The sequence below is a fragment of the Brassica napus genome, chromosome C2, assembly GCF_020379485.1.
Source record: "Brassica napus cultivar Da-Ae chromosome C2, Da-Ae, whole genome shotgun sequence".
Taxonomy (NCBI): domain Eukaryota; kingdom Viridiplantae; phylum Streptophyta; class Magnoliopsida; order Brassicales; family Brassicaceae; genus Brassica; species Brassica napus.
Window position 1 is genome coordinate 42,003,068 of NC_063445.1, and position 26,055 is coordinate 42,029,122.

The following is a 26,055-nucleotide window of genomic DNA, read 5'->3' on the forward strand; positions in this document are numbered from 1 at the left end:
CAAGGTACAAAGAAGATAGCAAGTGCTATTGTTACACCCTCGCGACTGGACCGTCCTATGGAGGACAATGTGACTGTCAGGAATAAAGGTGAAACTAGGGCTTTAGCTCTCTCTCCATCAGGTGGACAGGATCCTACTACTGCTGATGATCAGATCATTGGGGCATTAAGTGATATGGAATTGGTGGAACAATCAAATGACGGCATGGAAGAGGAAACAGAAGGAGATGACCTCTTAGGTGTCGAGCTCATGGAAATGGAATGCAATAATTTTCATGATGATACCGCGGCCAAGGGAGCTAGAGAAGACATGAGGGCCACGAGGGCCAAGAAACATGGAAGCAAACGTAATGCCCCTTTGGGCATTAAGAATAGGAAGTTTGAGATCCTTCGTAGGGGGTCTCCAAGTAAGCGCTCGACGTCTTCTCGATCACACGTCGAGGGGGGTGATAAGCAACAAAGTAGACATGCAACAACAGTGGTACCGGCGACTAAACACGATGGTTTGATGAGTTCCAAAAACTCATCCAAACATTATTAATGAGGACAATCAGTTGGAACTTGTAGAGGGATAGGGAATGACCTCACAGTTCGACGCCTTATGGAGATGTGTCAGAAACATCGCCCAGGACTTGTGTTCCTTTCTGAGACGAAGAACAGAAGGCCACTGTTGCAAAACATTCAGGCCGACTTAGGATTTGATCATGTGTTTACTGTTGATCCACTTGGACTCAGCGGAGGTTTAGCTTTATTTTTTATGGATGAATTTCAAGTTAATGTTTTATTTTCAAACAACAGAATGATTGACATTGAGGCAGTCATTGATGGAATAAAAGTGTTTATGACGTTTGTTTATGGTGACCCTGTTTTGGAACGAAGAGATCAAGTTTGGGAACGTCTTACGCGTTTCTCAACAACTAGAACTGGACCTTGGCTCATGATAGGAGATTTTAATGAGATTTTGGGTCATAATGAAAAGGAAGGAGGGAGACAACGTTCTGATAGCTCTTTCCTACCTTTTAAGCAAATGCTTAAAGATTGTGGGATGCTGGAGTTTCCTTTTATAGGGAAGATGCTTTCATGGGTAGGGAAGAGAGCAGGACATGTAACTGTTCGATGTCGTCTAGACAGAGCAGTAGGAAATGCTGATTGGCATGAGAAGTTCCCACATTCTAATGTGAAGTACATGAGACTATGGGGATCAGACCATCGGTCGATTCTCGCAGATATACTCACAAAGCCAACGAGGAGATCAAAAAAATTTAAATTCGACAGAAGATGGCTAGACAATGAAGAATTAAGGCAAGTCATTCTGGAGGGATGGAAATTTCCTGATCTTCCCCCCGATGCGACTATAATGGAACATATCTCCAGCTGCCGAAAAGCCTTAAGTGAGTGGAGGAAGCAACATAATATTAACTCGGTGAATCTAGTGGAGGAGTTAAAGGAGAAAGTTGAGGGCTTATACGCAGACGATGGTGCGACGACTGAGGAAATTGCTGCAGCGCTGAAGGAACTCTCTGATGCTCTTAAAGCATAAGAAATGTTCTGGAAACAGAAGAGTAGAGTGTTTTGGCTAAGAGAGGGTGATAAAAACACAAAATTCTTCCATTCCTTAACGAAGCAAAGAAGAGCAAGGAACAAAATCACGCAGCTTATGGATGTAAATGGTAACATAGTTGAGGATGAGGAAGGACTGGTAGCCATTGCTACCAACTACTTTCAGCAAATCTTCGAGTCTTCTATTCCAGAAGACATTGAAGAGGCGCTATCTGAAGTTCCAGCGACGATCACAGGATCAATGAATGATAGCCTCACAACTCATGTTTCTGAATGGGAGGTTAAATTAGCTCTCTTTGCCATGCATCCAGATAAGGCGCCGGGACCGGATGGGATGACTGCACTTTTTTACCAACAGTTTTGGGATATAGTCAAGGAGGATTTAACTCTTATGGTGAATAAATTCCTTCTTGATGGACATATAGCCAATGGTCTGAATGATACAAACATATGCCTTATCCCAAAAACAACTAAGCCTAATAATATGGCTCAGTTCAGACTCATAAGTTTGTGTAATGTTAGCTACAAGATCGTCTCTAAGGTCTTATGCGAGAGACTAAAGAAAGTCTTGCCAGGATTGATATCAGAAACTCAGTCAGCCTTTGTTGCTGGAAGACAGATTTCAGATAATATCATGATAGCTCAAGAAATGTTTCATGCCCTAAGAACCAAACCAAGTGGACGTAATAAGAGGATGGCCATCAAGACAGATATGAGTAAGGCATATGATAGGATGGAATGGTCGTTTATCGAAGCTATGATGCGAAAGATGGGATTCTCTGAAACATGGATCACTTGGATTATGAGGTGCATTACGTCGGTTAAATATAAAGTTCTTATGAACGGGCAGCCAAGAGGGAATATTCTCCCAGGTAGAGGTTTGCGTCAAGGAGATCCTTTGTCTCCTTTCATTTTTATTCTGTGCACGGAAGCGCTCGTTAGCCTTCTCAATCATGCAGAGAACCAAGGGAAGATAACGGGGATGCGCGTTACACGCGCATGTCCTTCGGTATCCCATCTTCTCTTTGCTGATGATAGCTTTTTCTTCTGTAAGGCGGAACCCCGTGAATGTGAAGAAGTAATGAAAGTAGTCAGGACATATGGTAAAACATCTGGACAGTGCATAAACTTTGACAAGTCTTCTTTACTCTTTGGTAAGAGGATTAATGCAGCCACCCGGCAAGAGATTAAAGACACACTTGGCATACACAATGATGGAGGGATGGGAAAGTACTTGGAAATCCCAGAGGATATTAGTGGCTCTAAATGTAAACTTTTTGCATTTCTAAAGGATTATCTGATGCATCGAGTCAATGGTTGGACTGGTAGATGACTCTCTAAAGGGGGAAAGGAAGTAATGATCAAATCCATTTTACTCGCTCATCCGACATACGTTATGTCGATGTTTCTGCTCCCATTGGAGATCTGTGAAAACCTCGCTAGTGCCATTGCACAATTTTGGTGGAGCTCGAATCCACCAAAAAGAGGAATACACTGGGCGAAATGGGAAAATGTTTGTTTACCAAAAGAAGAGGGCGGGATAGGATTCTGATTGATTCATGAGTTCAATCTAGCACTACTAGCGAAGCAACTATGGAGACTGGTTCAATACCCTGATTCACTGGTTGCCCGGGTCTTAAGGGGGAGATATTATAGGACGACCTCGCCATTAAGAGCGACCTCTAGTAGCAGCCCATCATATGTGTGGACAAGCATCTCCGCCGCAAGGAAGCTTCTACTGCTAGGGATCAGACATAAGATTCATTCTGGTTATGACGTCAGGGTGTGGGAGGATATGTGGATTCCAACGACACCTGCTAGACCAGCTAGACCTGTAGCGCCTGTAATGCACTTAAATATGAGAGTCAGTGACATCATTAACCAGGAATCAAAGGAATGGGATGCAGGATTACTAGATAATTATGTCCATCCTGAGGATATACCACTCATTCGCAGTATGGCCATAAGCTCTACTCATCGCCGTGATACTTTCTGTTGGAACTACACAAGGAATGGCCAATACACAGTCAAATCTGGATATTGGGTTGCTCAAAATCTATTGAAGCAAGAAGAGGAAAAAGAAATATTGGAGCCAAGTATCACTAAACTCCAGGACTTTGCTTGGAAGTTGCAAGCGCCAAGGAAGATGTGCCATCTTGTATGGCAATTGATAACGGGTCAGGTAGCAGTAACGAGGAATCTAGCAAGGCGTAATATGAGGTGCGATAATTATTGCCCAAGGTGTGGGGAAATAGAGGAATCTGTAACCCATGCAATATTTGAATGCCCTCCAGCATTGCAAGTATGGTCTTTATCGGCAACTCTACAAGTCCAGTTATATTCCCAGTGGTAAGCGTCTACACAAACAAGGACTATCTTTTCTGGAGGAAAAATAATATCATTGCACCAGATCGAGACAGGGATCCTTATCCCTGGATAATATGGTATATTTGGAAGGCTCGTAATGATAAGCTTTTCAGGGGTATAAACAGAGATCCTTTGGAACTCGTTCGATCTGCAGAGAGTGAATGCCAAGCCTGGTTTAATGCCAATGAGATGATACCGCCACAAGTACAGGCCAGTAATAATGAGGAAAACCAAGTCTTAAGCTTGGGTAATATCTGTCTACTAGACGGATCCTGGAAAGCTTCTGAACGCTTTAGTGGATGTGGATGGGTCTGGATTGATAGTAGGGAGAACATACAACTTATGGGAACACGGAACTTCACTCGATGTGATACAGCGTTGCATTCGGAGGTAGAAGCGCTGCGATGGGCGATGGAGAATATGCTTCAACACTCGCCGTGCCAGAGCTTTGGAACAGACTGCAAGGAGTTGATTGCAATGCTAAATGACCCCCAGGAGTGGCCAAGCTTTGCGATAGAACTGGAGAAGATAGAGACGTTGAAGATTTGTTTTCCGGACTTCAAAATCAACCATGTGCCAAGAGTGCGCAATCAGCTATCTGATTTTTTAGCTAAGACTGCTAGAAACTTTCGTAGGGAGTTACTTTTCATTGGTTGTTCTATTCCGGTCTGGTTACCCAGACCACCTCAAGCTTGAGTAATAGAATGGCCGTTTTACGTTAAAAAAAAAAATATATATATATATATAACACGATTATTATTTTCTAAAAGAAACAATTCTTACAAGTTTAAGCTGCCGTTAAAAAGCCCTTTTCTAAAAAAGGAAAAAAAATTTACGCTGCCGTCTTACTTTTAAAAGAAAAGATGGTATCTTATATGTAATTTAGGACTTTATTTTAAACATTGAAAAACATATTTTGAAATTTCTCTTCGTGTTGTATAATGCTTATTGAAACAATTATTGTACTTAAAGGGATAATCATAATGTTATATTTCTTATATCGTGGGGATTTATGTTAATCCCGTATTTCCAATTCCTAGATAGCATATGACATTCTTTTTGTATATAAACCCTTTATGGGATGATGAATAAACGATACGTTCTATTCATAAAAAATATTTTATGGTATCAGAGGTAAGATCTCTAAAGCCTAAATTTTCTAAAACCTAATTACTTGTTCTAATATTGATCTTCTACACATACTACTTTAACCATTTCAAACGATGGCTGATAAACATTATACTTCTACATCATCCACTACTACTACACCTACGACCCAAGCAAACACCATGGATGCATCACCTTACTACCTCGCCCCGTCCGATAACCCTGGAGCATTGATCACATCGGTTCTGCTCATTCATGAAAACTACACCGAATGGTCTACGAAACTCCGGAATTCACTACAAGCAAAGAGAAAGACCGGGTTCATAGATGGGACGATCGTCAAACCAGAAACAGAACCAGATCTATTTAGATGGATTGCAGCAAACTCCAAGATTGTCGGGTGGATTCGTACATCGATTGACTCGAAAGTACGATCAACTGTTACTCATGTCCCTGAGGCGAAAAAGCTTTGGGAGATGTTACGCTTCCGCTTCTCCGTCAAGAACGGTACTCGCTTGCATCAACTACAAGATGAGATTACGCACTGTAAGCAAGACGGAAATCAGTTCTTGATTGCGTCTCACGAAGCTGTGGGATGAGTTGCAAAACATGAAAACAGCTAGTCCCTGCACTTGTGATGCCGCCGCAGATATAGAAAAAGAAAGAGAGGATGCAAAGGTTCATAAATTTCTTTCGGACTCGATGACTCGCGCTTTGCTTCGATCTGATCGCGTATTACAGATGAGGAACCATTACCTGACCTCAACATTATTTACTCTAGAGTTATTCGTGAAGAGCAAAACATGGTATCCTCACGTTCCAAGGAACAGCGTACAGATGCGCTCGGGTTCTCAGTCAAAACAGAACAGCTCAAAGAAACTACTACTGTTGAAGTTATGCCTCCATGCTCTAAGGATCTGGCACGTACATGCACTCATTATGGAAGGACATGACATGATATCATAGAATGTTTCCTTGTCCATGGTTATCCAGAATTGTTTCTTGAGCAGCAACGACAACATAATCCATCGTCAGGGTATCGAGGAGGGCGTGGGGGTCGCTCTAGCAACAATCGCAGCCGTGGACGAGGCCGAGCCAATGCTACTCAGAGCTCGCAAACAATCAACTCCGACCAGATAGCTTTGCTGATCTCACTTCTCCAAAATCAACAAAGCAACCTCTCATCGGAACGTTTGTCGGATAAAACTACACTTACTGATGTTATTATTGACACATGAGCGTCACATCATATGTCGAGCGATCTTGCATTATTACATGATGTCTATGACATTGCTTCCTCATCAATAACATTCCCTGATGGGCGTGATTCCCATGCAACAAAACGAGGGTCTTTGCGTATCAGCAAGGATTACGTTCTACATGAAGTTTTATTTGTTCCAGACTTCAATTGCACGCTTATTTCAGTTTCAAAATTATTGAAACAAACTGGATGCATTGTAATATTTACTGATACACTTTATGTTTTACAAGACCGTTTTTCGAGGACTCTGATTGGAGCAGGTGAAGAACGTTAGGGGGTCTATTACTTTACTGGTGTCAAATTCGCGAGAGTTCATGGGGCTTCAAAGTCAAAAAATTCTACTTCTACTCTATGGCATCAAAGACTTGAACATCCATCCTACAAAGCTTTATCTACTCTACCTGTGTTTAAAGATTTTAAGATAGATTTTTCAGATTCTAGTCAATGCGATATTTGTTTTAGAGCGAAACAGACACACAAGGTGTTTCCAGACAGTCTTAATAAAGCTATTATTCCTTTTGCTTCGATTCATTGTGACGTTTGGGGACCTTATCACACACCAGCTTCTTGTGGGGCAATTTATTTTTTGACTATTGTTGATGATTACTCGAGAGCGGTTTGGACATATCTACTGCTTGAAAATTCTGAAGTTGCTTCTCTCCTACGAAACTTCGGTGCAATGGCTAATAGACAGTTTGGGAAAAAGGTCACTGCACATATGATTAATCGAACTCCTACGCAAGTTCTTGATGGAAAAACTCCATATGAAGTTCTTCATGGAACTCCTCCTATATACGACCAATTATGTGTGTTTGGCTGCCTTTGTTACACCCACACATGACCAAGAGACAGAGACAAGTTCAGTCCACGAAGTCGCAAGTGTCTCTTTGTGGGATACCCCTTCGGTAAGAAAGCATGGCGCCTATATGATCTCGAGTCTAATGAGTTTTTCACAAGTCGGAATGTGGCTTTCTTGGAGGATCAGTTTCTGGGGATCGAAAATTCTGTCTATGTTACTCCACCGGTAATGGAAACTAATCTTCCAATCGATGATTGGCTCCTTAAACCGGAACCACCAACGATCCAACCTGTCAGCTCCAATGAATCAAGTGCGCCAATAAGCATTACGTTCCCGTCTGTAATAGTGCCAAAAGTATCTCCCAGTGGAAAAACTGACAGTTCGAAACAAGTTTCCCTTGCGTCTCTGTCTACAACATCGCCTACAAGCTCAGTGTCTCCTCCATCATCGCCATCTCAGTCGCATGATCGGACTGAAACGATACCATAACCAGGACTTCTAGAAGTTCTTGGCAGAGGTCAACGAACAAAGAAACCGTATGTTCTTCTGAAGAACTATCTGATTAACTCAGCTACTACTTTGACACCCCCTCACGGCTCTCACACTACAACTGCACACGATCAGAGTTCTCCAACTACGGGTCCAGGTAAGACGTTGTATCCTATCTCTGATTATTCTTCTATGACTGCTTTTACTGCAAAGCATCAGGCATTCTTGGCGAAAATTACAACAAATTATGTCCCCAAAACATACAAAGAAGCAATCAAAGACCCAAGGTTTAATAGCGCAATGAAATCTGAGGTCACTGCATTGGAGGATAATCATACATGGGATGTAACTCACTTACCACTAGGAAAAAGGGTTATAAGTTGTAGATGGCTCTACTCAAATAAATACAGAGCTGATGGTACATTGGGGAGACCTAAAGCTCGTCTAGTGGCCTGTGGAAATCATCAAAAAGAAGGCCTCGATTACAAAGATACGTTTGCACCGGTGGCTAAGATGAACACTGTTTGGTTTATTCTCAAAGTGGCAGCAACTAAGAGATGGTAAGTTCATCAGATGGACGTATACAATGCGTTTTTACATGGGGATCTTGAGGATAAAATATATATGCAATTGCCTCCTGGTTTTAAAACAGATGACGCGACATAGGTTTGCAGACTTAGGAAATCACTGTATATGCCTTCATATCTTGGTATATGTAGATGACTTTATAATCGTTGGAAATGATGTCTCTACAATCCAGCGCTTCAAGAACTATCTGAAAACTTGTTTTAAGATGAAATACTTGGGTAAACTAAAATATTTCCTTGGTTTAGAGATTGCAAGGGGACTTGACGGTATCTTCATATCTCAGAGGAAATATGCGCTAGATATAATTGCTGAGTGTGGTATGTTGGGAGATAAACCGGCTCCGGTGCCTACGGAACTTAATCATAAGCTGGCTCTCGTCAAGGGCCGCCCGCTACTGGATCCAAGCAAGTACCGACGGCTTGTTGGTCGACTCATTTACCTCACCTTTACTTGCCCTGAACTAGGCTATATTGTCCACATACTTTCCCAATTTATGCAGAAACCACAAGAGGATCATTGGATAGCAGTTTTGCGCGTGGTCCGCTACTTGAAAGGTTGTCCGGATTAGGGAATTACGCTCACGTCCAACAGCGATTTTGAGGTTGACGGCGTACTCTAATTCTGATTGGTCTGCATTCCCGATCACCAGGTGTTCTCTGAGTGCTTATGTGGTTATGCTTGGTTATTCATTTCAGTAAATACAAATATGACACTTGTTTGTCGAAAGATATACTAATTCATGTGTTTACTGAAATGAATAAAATATTTGTATTTATTGATTGAAAACTAATACTAGTAAATAATGAGATAAATGTTCCCTCCAAAAAGTGTAGTCGAAATGATAGCAAGTTCAACAATTTTTACTGACGAACAAATCAGGTTTGAAACCGATCATTTTAGAAACGTTCTTTAATAAGTTTTTGTTTTCCTCATCCCTGATCTAATTTTTTAACCTATTTTTTAATGATTTGTTTTCCAAAGATGTAACAAATGAAGTTCTCTTTCGGGAAAAATTGCTCCGCTTTTATAATACGCAGATAAATTTAATAAAATCTAAGCTGCATAATTTTTTTACCAATTTACCAATGAAGCATAATTATTCAGAGAACAAGATAAATAAAAATTGGAAAATAATCATTGTCCTCTCAACTCAAAAGTTGCTTTGAGTTTGAATTATTTTTATATAGTCTGGCATCTAATATTTTTAGTATCATAATTTAAAAAGCAATCACAAAATTTAGAAAAAATAGTATCTAGAAAAAAATTAGTATGAGTATGTCAAAATAGACGCATGGGCGGTATTGCCTGGTACAATGTATTTGAAACTTGGATCGGAAATGGACATTTCCAGATTTCATCTGACATGTTTTCATTACATATTTGATATTAGAAGTGCATATTCGGTATAGGAATGTACTAACTTGTTGAACACATCAAGCCTACATTTTTGTTTTCGGGAATAATTTATATATATTGCATCTCCCAGTGCTTTTAAAATGCCGGACCATCCTTAATAAGTACAGCTACGAAATTGTTAATTTTCAGTATCAAGTTTCTAATTTGCAGAAACAAAAAGAAGATAAAACAAAATAAAACAAGAAAGAACAATGCGACCACTAGATTTGCTGAAGGTGCGACCACTATATCTTCTGAAGTAAACAAAAGAATTATTTTACGAAAGGTAAATAAATAAGGATTAAATTAAATTAAAGAAAAATATATATAAAACGAGACATGTTTTTAAGAATCTATTCTTTATAAATTCGTTGGAGAATCTTCTTGAAAAGAAGGTAGCTATGTTACATGAAAACGAAAGTGGGTATGCAGAAGAGAACCATATGAAAGCATAGAAATCACTTTAAAAAAAAAGAAAGCGGATATGTGTTGGAAGCGTATATCTCCATATATATATTAAAACATAAGAAAATTTCATAAAATTATATTAGTAAGTTTAAAATAAAGCATTTATTCATTTAATGATCTCATATTAAAACTGAAAATACACATAAATTAAGTTTATAAGAAATTATTATAATAATTAATTTTAACATTTTATAAATAATTGACACAATAAATTTGAATATATATGATATATCTCTAATAAAAGCTTCAATGCATAAAGATATAGTATTGGTTTTAATATTTGTATATTTATTCTCTCTATTTCATTATTATTAAATTTTATATTTTTTTATTTATTTGTGACATTGTATGCTTTTTGAAAAACCGAAGCGTGATTCCAAAACGGAATCGTAAGCTTCCAAAACATTTTATATATGATATTTTAGAAGAATTCTGGAATCGAAATTCTATAAGCTTCAACAATGTTCTGATTTTGGTTCTGAAGAGGGAAGCGGAAATCCGATGAAGCTTACCAGCAACCTAGGAAAGGAGTCAAACTTCTTTTCTTTATGCCAAATTATTAATTGTTTTCTCGGCGGAGGTTGTACTAAACTATGACCAATTTTTCTGTACTTTTCTGTGTGCCGCATAGCCCTTCGTTTTCTGATTGTAGTCCTTCCGGTGGCTGGCACTCCTTGCCCGTGTAGGAGGACTCCTAGTTTCTTTCATCCTACTTATAGATTCTCTAAGTGCTTTTTTTGTCGTCGAAACTTGGATCTCCCCGGGAAGTTACAAGTTTCAGTTATGTCATGTTAGTCTGGTCACGACAAGCAGCTCCGTTGATGCTGGCCAGTCAAATCTAGTGGTGATTCTTGTTGTTGATCGCGAGGAAATCCGTTTGCACGTGGTCCAGCAGTGCTTTTCATGTTACCAGGAGGACCTTCAAATGGTTGAATTTTGTATGGAACTAGAGTTTTTGTGTGTTTCTAAGCGGGTTTTAGCCTTTTTCTTTATGTTCTTGTTGGTTTTCTTGTTGGTGTGCTCCTTATCGTGGTGTTAGGTTGGCAGGGGGGGTTTTATTTCCAGTATCATAGTTGTTTCAGTTCTGGTTTAGAGAGTTGGGCCGGTTGTGCGTCTACAGCCAAATTTGAGATCGTGGATCTTTTCACGGTGTGTGTAGCTGCTTAGTGCAATATAGTGATTTATGGCCTTAGTTGCAGCAACGGTGAAGACATTCACTTGGATTTTCTTGTCGTGGTTACTTCCTTCTAGTTTTGGAATTTTCTTTTCTATGCAAATGTCATCATTAGGAAGGGTGTCGTTCTTCTGTTCAGAAAAGGTGTTTTTGTTTTGGCTCTTCTCTGCTGTCGTGGACTTTTTACCATATATCTGTTGATTATTACTGCTTGTTCAAGATTTGTTATAGTCTGGTTTTTATTGCGTTGATGTTTCCGGAGATATATAGTTGTTCCACTGGCTCAGTTTCCGGACTATACAGTAATTCCGCCGACCTTGTTTCCTACTTTTGGGCTTTATAAATCTTTGACTATCCCCTGTATATTAATTTTTAGCATTACAACATATTTATGTAGACACGTGTTGACTCTTAGAATCCTAAAAAAAATAAGTTAGTTTATATAAATATATATTATATTTTTTATTAAACTAACTATTAAATTGATTAGTAGTGTACAAAATAATATTTTTTATTTCCTTCAATAAAAGCTACGAAATTACATAATATGACAATTAATGATTATAAATAATACATATTTAATAAAAATTTGTATCCTCTCTATTTTGTGTTTAATTTTATATTATCAAAAAATTAAACAATCAAATTAAACATATAATAAAAAAATAGATTTTTTCTTATATGTTATATTTTAATTATTTCTTTAAAACGACTATAAATTACTTAAAATGGTAAAAGTCTCACATTAAAAAATTTGTAATCAATGATTTAACTTTTTTTTGTTAAAACACGATACAAATGATCATAAATTTGTATGAATATGAAATCTCATTAATATATATTCATATTTTATACATATATATTAATATCATTAAAATTAAATTATATAATATATAAAAATATATAAATATGCTAATTTCAAAATATTCAGTGAAAAATTATTGAGATCTTGATATTTTAATTTTGAAATTTTTATTGAGAAATATCACATTAAAAAATTTGTGATTAACAGTTTAAATTTTTGTTACAGGAAATATACAAATGTTAATAAAATCATATGAGTATGAAGTGTCAATAATAAATATTTATATTAAAGTATATTATATATATCTTTATTCAATATCATTAAAGTTTAATTATATACCATATAAAGTAGATAAAATGATTGTTTTGATTTATTTACCAAAAATGTGACTGTAAATTAACAAAAGGTGTTGGTTTTGATTTATGTGTTGGTTTTGATTTATGTGCTTACTCTAATGTATATACTTTTATGTATACAAATTATTTTTTAAGTAGGTAGTTTCTAATATTTTATTTGATCCTAACAATCCAAGAAATATGATTTTTAATATTAAAAGTACTATATATATTATTTCATTCAGATTAAATAATTTAGTCTTTATTTTTATTTCTAAAAAGTTTTTAACGAAATATCGTGTCAAGATTTCAATCAACATCTTTTGAGTTTGTTCAAAGAATGAGAGATCTGATCGTTCGTCTAATATTTGTTTCTCCGTAATATCCTATCTAGCTATTATAATTGTAAGAATGAGAGATTTGAACTATTTATTATAAGTTTTTTGGTTTTTAATTTAATAAATCAATCAGTTCCTAGTTTATACATAGTTTACATATATTAGAATGCTAAAGTATTATATATTTTTTTATTCTTATACTTCTTAAATAACTAAACCTCAAAAGCATAGGTTAATAAAAAAAGTAAATTGTTTTGTTGTTCTTGAATTAGATGATATTTAGACCAAACTGGTGAATATATACTAGACAAAAATTTATATTTCGAGTTTTCACTTATATTCTATAGCAGCTTGATATATTAGATTTGAACACTAACCTGTGAATAGAGTTTGCCGATGATTTTTTTTCAAAATTTTGATTCTTAGATATTGTAATTCACTGAATTTATATAATAAGTTAAAAAAAATCTAGTATCATATCAATAAAATAGAAACAAGAACAAAAGCACAATTATATAGAGATAAAAAATGAAATCACTTTTGGATAGTCAATAGTAAACAAATCAAGAGCAGAAAACTTAATCCCCTTTCGTCATTTTACAATCGGTGTTTTCTATATGATTTTCGTGATTTGTGTCAGCCGCAAAACTTAATTTCTTTTTGTGCATATGCAGTCTTAAAAATAATTAAAAATGAATTGTAATACGTTAACTGTTCAAAAGCAATGATACATTTAAGCGACTGACATTTGTATTCGTCATTTTATAATCGATACAAATTATAGTGTTGCAAAATGTTAGTATAAAAATGCACCCCGCGCGATGCGCAGGTTATCATTCAGTATGGCTGGTATAATTCTAGATAAGAAAAATTGTACTAAATTATGAATCGACAAATTGTGTTGTGATTGCTTTTTTATTATTTTATGGGATCCCATTAGATTTATCAAAAGAATCACAATCGTCTTCATATTATCGACCGCTACAGCAAAGATCCGAACTATAAATCATATTTTTTTTGTTAAATAGGGTTGGTAATCCAATGTGAACTATGAACTTAGATATTAGTTGAATCACATAAGAAAATATCTTTTAAAAGAGTATTAGGATTTTGATATGCGTTGTGCATATAAGTTTTTTTAAATGTAATTAACAAATTTATAAGTTTTATTTTGAAAATATTAAATTTTATATTTGAAATAATTACATTATATAAATGTTTATAAGTTATCAAATTGGACTATACTCAACTGAATATTTTTACATGTTGTGTAAATATTGGATTTTAAATGTTAATGAGAGTTAAAGAAGTTTTACTATGTATATAAACCATGATGTTTTATATCATTATGCAGATTTTCTGTAAGAATATGGCTATTTGTCAAATGTTTATATATTAAAAAATTATACTAGTCAATAGTTTATGTTGTAAATAATTTGTTTCATATAATAAGTGTTGATTGTTTAGTTTAATTTTTTCAAATATAAGATAATGATTCAAATCACAAACTAAAAACAATATTAATTTGGTATTCGTTTTTTAATACTGTTCACATTTAAAAGATTGATACGTATGATTAATTGATTAGAGTGAAAGACTTGTGTGGGTATATATAGTACTAGTGTATATAAGTTTTAGGGTATCTCTTCCTTTAAAAAAATCGCAGAAAATGTCTAAATTTTTTTTAGATGCACTATATTTACATTTTCGAAAAAAATATATTTTTAGATGAGGATATTATTGATCTTAAAAATATTTATCAAATCCTTTGTTTGTTTCTAACATTACAAATCATTAGTTGTGTGGTTAGGTTTAATACATAAACGTTCTTTCTTTTTCGTAGCAATAAACTTTTAAGTCAGCTTGATAATTTATGCGATGTAGACTTATGTGATTCTTTTGTGATAATGTGTTAAAAACTCAGAATTTGCTTCATCAACATTACTATTCAATTCATTAAACGTCCGCTTATCTCCGTTCGCTATAAATCCGCAAAAGAAAACACTCGGTTATCTTTTTACAAAAAAAACACTCGGTTATCAGTTTATATAAAACAGAATTATATTTAATCAACTAATGTCCCCAGTAAGGGAATAAACAAACATATGGATGCTTGACCCAACTTCTCCGCTGAGCTTGAAATCATTCAAACTCTTTGGTTGTATTTTTTAAATTTCAGGATCAACTACTTCCCAAGGACACAAAATGCGATTGCAGATTCGTTAGCTAGAAATACACGTTCTTTTCATAGACCTTTATGTTATATTGGTTGTTCTATTCCGGTCTGGTTATCCAGACGACCTCAAGTTTGAGTAATAGAATAACCGTTTGTTGTAAAAAAAAAAAAAACATATGCATGCTTAAAGCATCTGCAACTCTATTTTTATCTCTAAAAAGTAATAAAATAGAATACGGAATAAAAATATTTTAATTCTACTCCATTTCTTATTCTATAATAAAATATTAAACAAAAGTTCGCGAATTAAAATTCTGTAAGGACTTCAGTATAGTTATCTTTCGATTTTCCAAAAACACATGTACGACGATTTATACATTTCTGTGAAAATGTCATTCAAGATAATGATAACATACTTAATTAATAGACGCGGAGTTATCCGTTTGATTCGTAGAATTATGATGGAAGTAAAACTAAATGCCAAAAATGTTACAATTCATGTCGCTCACTATTATGCATCAGAGTAATTGATTTGACGGGTTACTTATTAAGACGTTCTAACTTATTTGGACTCCATAATTGTCATCATTATTACATCATTGTGTTGGGAGAAAAAATATATGTTTGCTTTTTTGTAAACAAAAATTCTATTATATGTTTGCTGCTCTATCATTTTCCATTATATGCTTTCGGGTCAAGAGAAAGTTGCTCTACTTCTCAAAAAGTTTTGATAGACTTGTTTAAGCATTTAAATGATGTTACATGCATGCAGACTACTTTTGATGCTGCGTGTTGTCAACGAAAATCTTTCAACAGTAACTATAAATTCTTCTGTAAATAATCGATTAACCATTTATATTATCTACAGATAATTTTTCTTCGATCTCGTTGATCAATTGAAGTGTTTCATATGAACGTTAAAGTCCAGTAAGTGCATGTATCCTCCGTCCAAAATCGTTGATTATCTCTTGTTAATTAAATTATTGGTATTAACACTTTTTTTTTATAAATGTGGCTGAGTAAAGGGCTTCAATTATTACAATGATCTATACATGTAATTTGTTTTTCTTTCTGACACTTTTGTGAAACATTTTTTAAGCTGTTATGACTCAATGGCTGCTTCCTCTCTTTTACTCTGGTCTGACTTGGTCTTATTTTCTGAATATGTCTATCAACCAATTTCAATAGTACAAGTAAAAATTGTTAATGGATATTAGCCAGAAATATTTTAACTGTATAATAATGGAAGTCATAAAGTTTTCACCAACGGTTTTTTTTCTCTCTAGTATGTTTGTTACTTACATCGTGATACAGTATATCTAAAATTAATGGTGTCATTTTCTTAATACAATGGAGGATGTATACATTGTATCATTTTCATGGTATGTAGTAAACAAATTCTTTACCCCATAAGACTATTTCTATAACATTAATTTTTGTACGCGCACGTCTATTGAAGATTCTATACAAAATTAAAAAAAAATATCAGTTCAATAACAATTTGGCTGGGTTCACTACAAGAAAACGTCTCCATAACAACGGAGATTTACGACGAAAATATTTTCTCGTAAATTTACATGGTGTTTACAACGCAGTTACGAGGACACCAAATTTCGTCGTAAACTCCATGTAAATTTACGAGGAAATATTTTCGTCGTAAAGTCTATGTAAGTTTACGACGAAGGTACGTGGAATGAGAAATACGTCGTAATCGTTACATCAGCATTACAACGAAACATGTTACCGTTATATTTAGGTGAAAACGTGTATTCAATGTGCTTTAACTTACCTAATTTCGTCATAAAGTCGTTGTAAAGATTATGTTAAAACCATGTAAAATCCATGTAAAATATTCCTTGTAAAATCGTTGTTATATTTCAACTACCCAACTCGAAATTTCTCTATATATATGTCATTTCCCACAACTCTCTTCCTCACAACACACAAACGGAAAAAAAAAAATCAGAAAAAAAAAATTTCAAAAAAAAATCTAAAAAAAAAATGGCCGGTGGCGGTAGTATTTACGAGTTACGGAGTTGGATGTATTTCACAAAGATTCCGACGGGAGGGTGACGAACGCATTTCTGAGCGGGCTAGAGACATTCATGCACCAGGCGGGCTGTACACCGATCACGCAGGAAAGCGGTAAGATGTTATACCCCTGTCGGAAATGCAAGAATTCAATATTTGCACGTAGTGAAACTGTATGGAAGCATTTAGTAAACAGAGGATTTACACCACAGTACTACATTTGGTATCAACATGGAGAGGGTTATGGGGGAAATGAAGCTAGTAGTAGTAATAATAATTTTGAGGATGCTCATCATAGTGAAGAACCGAATCATTTGCATAATGAATATAATTATCATCAAGAGGAGCACATGGTAGATCATGATAGGGTTCAAGATATGATTAGTGATGCATTTTTAGAAACAACTACAACAATAGCTAATGGAACTGGAAATGTAGAAGAACCTAATTTAGATGCAAAAAGGTTTTATGAAATGCTAGATGCTGCAAATCAACCAATCTACACTGGTTGTAGAGAAGGTCTCTCTAAATTGTCTCTAGCAGCTAGGATGATGAATATTAAAACGGATCATAATTTACCTGAGAATTGCATGGATGCATGGGCGGAGTTGTTTAAAGAGTATTTGCCAAAAGACAACGTATCTGCTGAATCTTATTATGAGATTCAGAAATTAGTTTATAGTCTTGGGTTGCCTTCGGAGATGATTGATGTTTGCATCGACAACAACATGATCTACTGGAAAGAAGATGACAAGTTAGAAGAGTGTCGATTCTGCAAAAAATCACGATTCAAACTGCAAGGCCGAGGGAGGAATAGGGTACCGTACCAAAGGATGTGGTACCTACCAATTACAGACAGATTGAAAAGATTATATTAATCAGAGAGGACTGCTGCGTCGATGAGGTGGCATGCGGAACATGTCCAGAGAGATGGTGAGGTTGCACATCCATCAGACGCAAGAGCGTGGAAATATTTCAACAAGGTACACACAGATTTTGCTACAAATATTCGGAATGTCTATCTTGGGTTATGCACCAATGGATTTAGTCCATTTGGAATGTCTGGTAGACAATATTCTTTGTGGCCAGTCATTCTTACGCCGTACAATTTACCGCCAGATATGTGCATATTAATCCTTGGGCCGAAGCATCCAAAATGGTCTGTTGATGTTTTTCTTCAACCGTTGATAGAAGAGCTAAAGCAACTGTGGTCAGAAGGGGTGAGGACGTACGACTGTTCCTTGAAAAACAATTTTACGACGCTAGCAGTTCTGTTGTGGACGATAAGTGATTTTCGTGCTTATGGGATGTTGTCTGGCTGGACAACACATGGAAGATTATCTTGTCCATATTGTCTTGGATCGACGGATGCTTTTCAACTGAAGAATGGTTGGAAGAGTTGTTGGTTTGATTGTCATCGTCGCTTTCTTCCACTTGCCCATCCGTACAAAAGAAATAAGACATTGTTTTGGCACAAAAAAAATTGTCAGAGACAGTCCTCCTCCATATCTCACCGGCCAGCAGATCGAAGCAGGCATTGATTATTACGGAGCTCAGGAAACAGTTAAGGTTGGAGGAAATTGGCATGTTCCTGGAAATATGTCTGATGGGTATGGTGTCTCTCACAATTGGCATAAGAAGAGTATATTTTGGGAGCTACCCTATTGGAAGGATCTTCTCTTACGCCACAATCTGGATGTCATGCATATTGAGAAGAACTTTTTTGAGAACATCATGAGTACATTACTTAACGTCCCTGAGAAGACTAAAGATAACAAAAAGTCAAGGATGGACTTACCTGATATTTGCTCAAGAAGTGAGTTACATATCAAGAGCAATGGAAATGTTCATGTTCCCATCTTCCGGTTGTCATCAGAAGCCAAAACAAACTTGTTTGACTGGGTTGCATCAGAAGTTAAGTTTCCTGATGGTTATGTTTCAAATCTGTCAAGATGTGTTGAACGAGGTCAAAAGTTCTCTGGAATGAAGAGTCATGATTGTCATGTGTTTATGCAACGACTACTTCCATTTGCTTTTGCCGAGCTCCTTCCAGCTAATGTCCATGAAGCACTTGCAGGTAATTATAATTTTATAATATATATACATATGTTATGAAATGTTATCAATTTGATTACTTTTGCAATATACAGCCATCAGAGCATTTTTCAGAGATCTTAGCACACGTACGTTCAAGGAAGAAGTCATCGAACAACTTCATCAGAACATTCCGATCATATTGTGCAACCTGGAGAAGATATTTCCTCCTTCATATTTTGACGTCATGGAGCATCTAGTTGTCCACCTACCGTATGAAGCATTGCTTTGTGGACCTGTTCACAACGGATGGATGTATCCGTATGAGCGACAGATGAAACATTTGAAGGGGAAAGCAAGAAATCTTGCAAAGGTGGAAGGTTCAATAGTTGCGGGGAGTTTGACAGCCGAAACATCTAACTTCACATCATACTACTTTGCTCCAACTGTTCGTACGAGAAAAAGAGTTCCTAGAAGATATGATGATGGTGGAGTACCGACATCATATCCAATTGATGGTGTTGCTGACATTTTCTGCGAAATTGCACGGTTTGGTGGTAAAACGAAAGAAGTATGGTGGTCATGTGAAGAGGATAAACATAGTGCCCACACTTATATTCTGCTCAACTGCGAGGATGCAGTGACCCGTTACTTTGAAAGGTAAATATTTTTGTGAATGTTAATTATATGAATTGAAGTTAATTATGTATGACTTGATTATTTGTTTAATTTGCAGCATGTTTGTATCTCAAGTTGAAGAAGCAATACCAGGAATATCTGCAACTGATGTGGACACACGTAAAGATGAGCACTTTGTCAAGTGGTTAAAATCACAAGTACGTAATATATCTCATACATTGATTAATTAAGTAAGTGTTTTGATACTTTAATATTAATTAAGAATATCTGCTTTTTGCAGGTTGATTATGACGATCCTTATTATCCCGTATGGTTTCACGAATTGGTTCAAGGTCCAGTTGCAAAGGTCACCACATCACCTATGTATTTCACACGAGGATTTACCTTTCACACATACGAGTATGGGAGACATCGGGCAACGAGTACCAACGGAATATGTGTGAAAGGTGAAACAGACTTTTACAGGATCTTGCAGGAGATTATTGAAGTGGAATTTCTGGGGTTATTGAAGCTAAAATGCGTCCTCTTCAAATGTGAATGGTTCGATCCTGTTGTGAACCGAGGGATTCGGTATAACAAATTTGGTGTTGTGGATGTCAATTTTGGGAGAAGATACAACAAATTTGAGCCTTTCATTTTAGCTTCACAAGCCGAGCAAGTTAGCTTCCTTCCTTGTCCTCGGCTTTGAACTTCCGGGATAAACTGGTTAGCTGCTATCAAAATTACACCTCGTGGATGCATTGTCGCTGGAGAAGAACCACCCTTGCAAGAAGAAGACGCTATCAATGAAGTTGAGGTACCAGAACAACCAACTGATGAAATCCTTTGGATCGACCCGCAAAAATTTCAATATGAAGATACTTCCGAAGATGCGACAGATGAAGCACGTGAAGACGAGTTCGAGAGAAGCGACGATGATGATTGTAATGATAGTGATGAGAACGAAAACGATTTAGAGTGATGTAATATTGATGAGAATGAAAACGATTTAGAGTGATGTAATATATGTAACAAATGTTGTATTTCTCTATTGTAACGTTTGTTTAAAGAAATATTGTTTTTTTACCATCTTAATATATGTGTAACAAATGTTGTTTTATATAATATGTACTAGGCGGTGTCCGCGCTACGCGCGGGATTTGATGGCGAGACGGGCCGTTTTTAATAATTTTGTTTTTGGAAAATCTTTTAAGAATCTTTTGGAAAATCTTTTAAGAATTTTTGTATATGGTTGGTGATAGATCTGCATGGTTCGGAAGGTGTTGTATGTGTTTTGCAGTCATCATAAGTAGTCCACTTGACCTGGAAAGTGTATGTTTTCCCTTCCATGCTTTTGGTTTATGTTCAAAACACATGCTGATCTCTCTTCCGACAAATTTGATTTGATACTAACGTATTTAATAATTTATTTGTTCCAAATTTATTTAAATTAGGATAATATTTAATTTTACTTAGTAGGTTTAGTAATTATTTGTTTTCCCTAATTTCTTTATGGGCTCGGGTAGGAGGTGGTCAAATTCATATTATTACGCATAAGCATAATACAAAACACCTGTAAAATAAATCGAAAGACCGATCTGTGTTGTCTACTGTTTTTTGTTGCGAATGTAGTCAACAAATTCTTTCATCTTCTTAAAGTAATAACAATCCTTGCATGCGCTATCCATCGCATGAGTGTTGCAATCTGCTAAGGGTTCCATTGTGTCTGTATTTGCTACATATTTTGCCTTCACACTGACCCTGATTGCTTTAAGGGATTGCTTAAGCATTGTCAAGCATTGGGTAGTTCTGTCTTGATTTGTTTTCCAGGATAACATATCGAGGTAATATTGTCCCTCAGCAAAGTTGCCTCTGCACAACATTAAAATACCATAAATATAGGTACCGTTATCATAGTTTCCATCTGCGGATTGACGAAGATGGTCAAGTCCTTTGATAGATTTACGGCACTGAAAGTATTGAAGCAACCCCTCTATGTAGTGAGCCCTTGGATTGCCAGCAACTAAACATTCATTCTTCAAATCACTGAAGTTGTATAGCATACGGAGTGGTTCTGCTACAAAGTAACTGAGGGTTTGATTCTTGAAAAAGATGGTTGGGGGTATGTTATAGGAGTTTTCTTCAGAACTACCAATGCTCTCGTCCAAGTCATAATTGTGTTCTGAAATGTCAGATACCATTTGTAGTGTTTTTTTTTCCACCTGATAATTTTAGGAATAACAGGTTTTATATGTATGTTTCCACGGGTTGGATGTTTAAATAGAGTGTTTGTAGATGGGGTTTTAATGAAGCAGTTTCGTGTAATTGTTGTTACATCGGAGACTTTGGTTTAGAAGAATGGTTCAGTTACAATGAGATATCAGGTAACAAAAATTTAATGTGTGACGCAACTATTTTTGCAATGTTGAATTTTCGGTCAAAGGCTAATTAATTATGCTGGTATTGTTTTACTTGGTACAATGACATTTTTTTGGTAGTCAAAAGTGTTGTGTTGCGTTAAACGAATATATATTGTAGTTGGCTTATAGTGTATGTATCTAATCTCTAACGGAATTGTGGTTTTCAAAATATTATGTATATGTTAATAATTTTTTAAGATAGTTTTCTTAGTTTTTGTTACAAAATAATTTTTAATGACAAAAATGACCAAAAATATGTATTAAAGGGTAAAAGTATATTTTAACTATATGATCACCAAGATTTGAGCATGTAATAAGAGATAGTAAGCTATATGATCACCAAAATTTGTTTTCTATTGTATAAGGTCATAATCTATAAGTAAAAGGAAAAAAAGATACGGAATATTGCCAAGGCATAATAGATTTAGTTCGACCTATAAGGTAACAGATAGTAGAAAATATGAAATATGTTAATACGAAATGCATACTTGTGTATATAGGAAACACTCGAATGGCAAAAAAGATAAACACAAAAGTATAAAAACGAAATGCATACTTGGTTTAAAAAGAAAAAACAACTTCATTATTATTTAGAATGTATTATGCGGTTCCACGCATGCAACTTGGCAGATTCTACACATCGTTGTTGTCGTCTCCATTGTCATCAGCAGCACCCTATCGAATGGAAAAGTTATATGCAGGTAAAAAAACAGACGCTAGGGCAAATATAAGGATCTCACATCATCAACGAACGCAAGTTGTGGCTCAGGGTCACCCTCACAGAGAATGCGTGCAATGGTGAAGCTGTGATTATTTGCCGTGAAATTGTATGGCCCCACCTTAACCTGAAACGTGTATGTATTTCCCTCCATGTCTAGAACAAACTGAGGGGCATCAGATTCTTCGGGGTTGACATCATTACCAGGCTGCATGTACAATGATACGATTGTTTGAGTATATATTCAGCTGACAAATAAATCACAGAATTGAAGAACGTACCAAGAGGTTGACAGCTTCATGGGCCCTCATGTTATGGAGTTTCACCATAACTCCATCAAACGCACCAAACAAACCCTCACCAGTCTCGTCTGCAATTGACATCTCCACACGGTACCTAGCGCGTAGAATAAATGTATCAAATAACACATCAAGTTTAACGTACATGTTTAACTTGATCAGAGTCAGTACATACCGAAGGATACCAACTGCATCGGTTTTGTTGCAAGATAGACACGTGAGCGATGAGACAGACCGGTGGAGTTTCTTGAAGCATTTTGCACAGGAGACATAGCACCACCCCTTGTCTAACTTGATTCCAGTAACTTTCCCCGTACAAATGAAATCAATGTTCTGCATGGTTGTAAAGTTAGGATACGACCATGATAATTTACATTCCATATAGAGTATCACAACTATGATAGTCAACCTGAGACGAAGCATTGAGGACAAAATCGTTCAGCTCAGCTATGCTCAGTGTCTCCACCTTAGCAAAACTCCTTAGCAGCCGTCCTACTGGCGCAAGCCCAGTGTCTTGTTCAAGCAAACCGCTTACGAAGATAACAATGTCATTAGGCACATCCATGAACAAATAGAGAATTTTATAGTCACGGTATGTTTACAAGTAATGTCTCGGAAAATGCTACCTGGAAAACAAACTTTCCCCGGCAATTGTTTCCTCGTCGAAATGGATGTGTGTGCCGGCTGTGCCATTAAAAAACAGACGCCCTGCATTATGAGTAGAATATGTATGAACTCGACATCATTACAGAGGCAGCCATTTTTGTGTTAAACTGGTTGCTTACCTCCCACCATTCTCGGATACACACTGGTTGCAACGCAAATTCGTGGATCTACCGCCATCTGAGCGAGCTGGTTATGGATCTTCACAGCTTGAGCGTCAAAGAGTGTCAAAGTCACAGATGTGTCACTGCATTGTGGGAAGGCATAACAGTGAGAATATTGTAGTTACAATTTCCAAAATGATTGTTAAGACATCATAATTCATAAAAACTTACTTGTCCATCTTGATGGTTGCACTAACACGGTTCTTGTCCAGAGGAGGGTCAGTGATCGTACTCTTGACAGAAGTTATCTTACCAATAAGATCTGTGAAAAGACTATCAAAAACTTAAATATGTAGTCGGAGGAGATGATAAGAGGATCATTACCTGGAAGTTGGTTGTTGGAGTTAGCAAGACGGAGCATCTCACTGTAGTTACGGAACCGGAATGATTCAAGAGGTATCGGAACAGCCGGGTCAGTGATCTTCTCGAAAGTGGTGGAGTCAGTAAACCGGATTAGTAGAGAAGAGTCCGAGAGGCGGTAATCCTGGTTACACCTTGTTACTTCAAACCCGGTCAGGGAGTAAACCGTACCTGCTTCAAGATTAGTCTGGTGCGCTGCGAGACAGTTAACGTTCACAGAAGCCGGCACCATGGTCGCCTGAAAATGAAACAAACACAAATACAATTAACAAAAACAGATAGAATAAACGAAAGTGCCACAGAATTGATTAAATATATAATTATCTATCAATCTATCAATTCTTACGTGAGGATATATAACAAATGTCATACAACTATCTAACAAATCTTATTCAAATAAATCCAACAAATCTGATGTAAATCAATCTAACAAATTTGATGTAAATATGTAAATAAATCTAACAAATACGTATGAAGATGTAAATATGTAAATAAATCTTATTGGATATTTTTTATATTATATATTTTAATCAGGAAGTTCAAAAAAATGATCGTCGGGTAGATATATAATATTTGAATATTTGTTTTCAATCGGGAAATCGTTAAACAAACGGCGGATGTAAAACATAACCTGAGAGTCAAGCAAGAGCATCTCGACGCTCATTCGTTCTCCACCACGGCGTAGGTTTCTGGCATCCCAAGAGCGGAGCAAGCGGACTTCGACGGTGGAGAATGAGTGACCGGCCTGGAGATCGGAGAGGAAAACTAAATCGTCAGCCATAGTACTGTATTTTTTTTATTAGTTTAAAACGAAAGAGACGTAGTTTATGAGAAGAACCAAGCATACCTTCTTATAGTCGACTCTAACGCCTTGCACATCGCATTGAATCGAGATCGTGGATGATAGATTAATGAGAGGGGGGGTGATTAAAGATGATTGATTGGTCGGTTTATGAGTTCGAGCGATGAAGGAGACCGAGGGTCAGATGCGCAAGGTGAATCGACTTTCGAGCTAGAGACGCGAGGAAATCCCAGCGTAACCTAATCCAAAACGTTGCGTATACATTATGTTTTTAAATCCGTCTCATTATGGGCGGCATGTTGATAAGGCCCCAATGACGTTTTTTTTTACGCGAAATTTGGAAGTGGAGTAACGCCGTGTTCTAATAGGCTGCACTTTATGTTATTAGATTTATATTTAGTATTTCTAGATTATTATCATCTAATTTTTTGTTTTTTGTTTTTTTTGGGGTAGACTTATTTAGTGTTCGACTGTATCGTGTATTCAGAAGTATATGTAAGCTGTTCTAAGATCAGTGCCTTTCTAGAGTTTGATAAGTGTTGCTAAGAGTTCAGATGCAGTTTGAGTCATTTTAGTAATGTATACAATTTTGTAAGTACGGGGAGGTTTTGATGAACCTGTAAATTTTTATTTAATTTCAAGTTCGGTCTGATTTGTTATTTTGGTTCATTTGATTGTAAAACTTAATGTTAAGGAATTAGTGAAATAGAAGTATCACGAAACTAATATACATACTTAAAGACAATAACATGTCCGGTTAAGTTTGCCAACTAAACCGGATTGATAATAGAATGCTATTGTAATGACTGAAAATAAAAGTGGAAAATCTAAAAGGTAAATAACAAACATGATGCATTGCGTGCTTCAGATCATAAACTTCTATTTTTTTGATCAAACACTATTTACCAATTTATACAGCCTGGTTAATAGGTGTAGAGTATTCATGAGGATGGTAAAGAATATTTTATTCGAGCGCATCCAGTCGAGAATACATTGGTGATAGAATACATTGTTGCATGCCATGACTTGTTAACGTTTTTCTTCTGGGTTCCATATGTTGTTGAGTGATATGTTTTTAATATGTT

General features: G+C 36.2%; 2 protein-coding genes across 2 annotated transcripts; one reads left to right on the plus strand and one right to left on the minus strand.

Moving 5' to 3' along the window:
• Nucleotides 1-1,656: 1,656 nt before the first annotated feature.
• On the plus strand, nt 1,657-4,904 carry LOC125582402. The gene is made up of 5 exons (XM_048749084.1): nt 1,657-2,437; nt 3,134-3,779; nt 3,854-3,908; nt 4,017-4,508; nt 4,899-4,904. Exons 1-5 carry the CDS (start codon nt 1,657-1,659, stop codon nt 4,902-4,904), a joined length of 1,980 nt encoding a protein of 659 aa, XP_048605041.1.
• A 17,693-nt stretch (nt 4,905-22,597) lies between these two features.
• LOC106384720 lies at nt 22,598-24,949 on the minus strand. Its single transcript, XM_013824639.2, has 10 exons — nt 24,800-24,949; nt 24,133-24,406; nt 23,980-24,070; nt 23,767-23,891; nt 23,608-23,689; nt 23,391-23,511; nt 23,157-23,314; nt 22,964-23,078; nt 22,705-22,890; nt 22,598-22,639 (listed from the first exon to the last, which is right to left on the minus strand). The coding sequence occupies exons 1-10, from the start codon at nt 24,947-24,949 to the stop codon at nt 22,598-22,600; spliced, it is 1,344 nt and encodes a 447-aa protein (XP_013680093.2).
• Nucleotides 24,950-26,055: the final 1,106 nt, after the last annotated feature.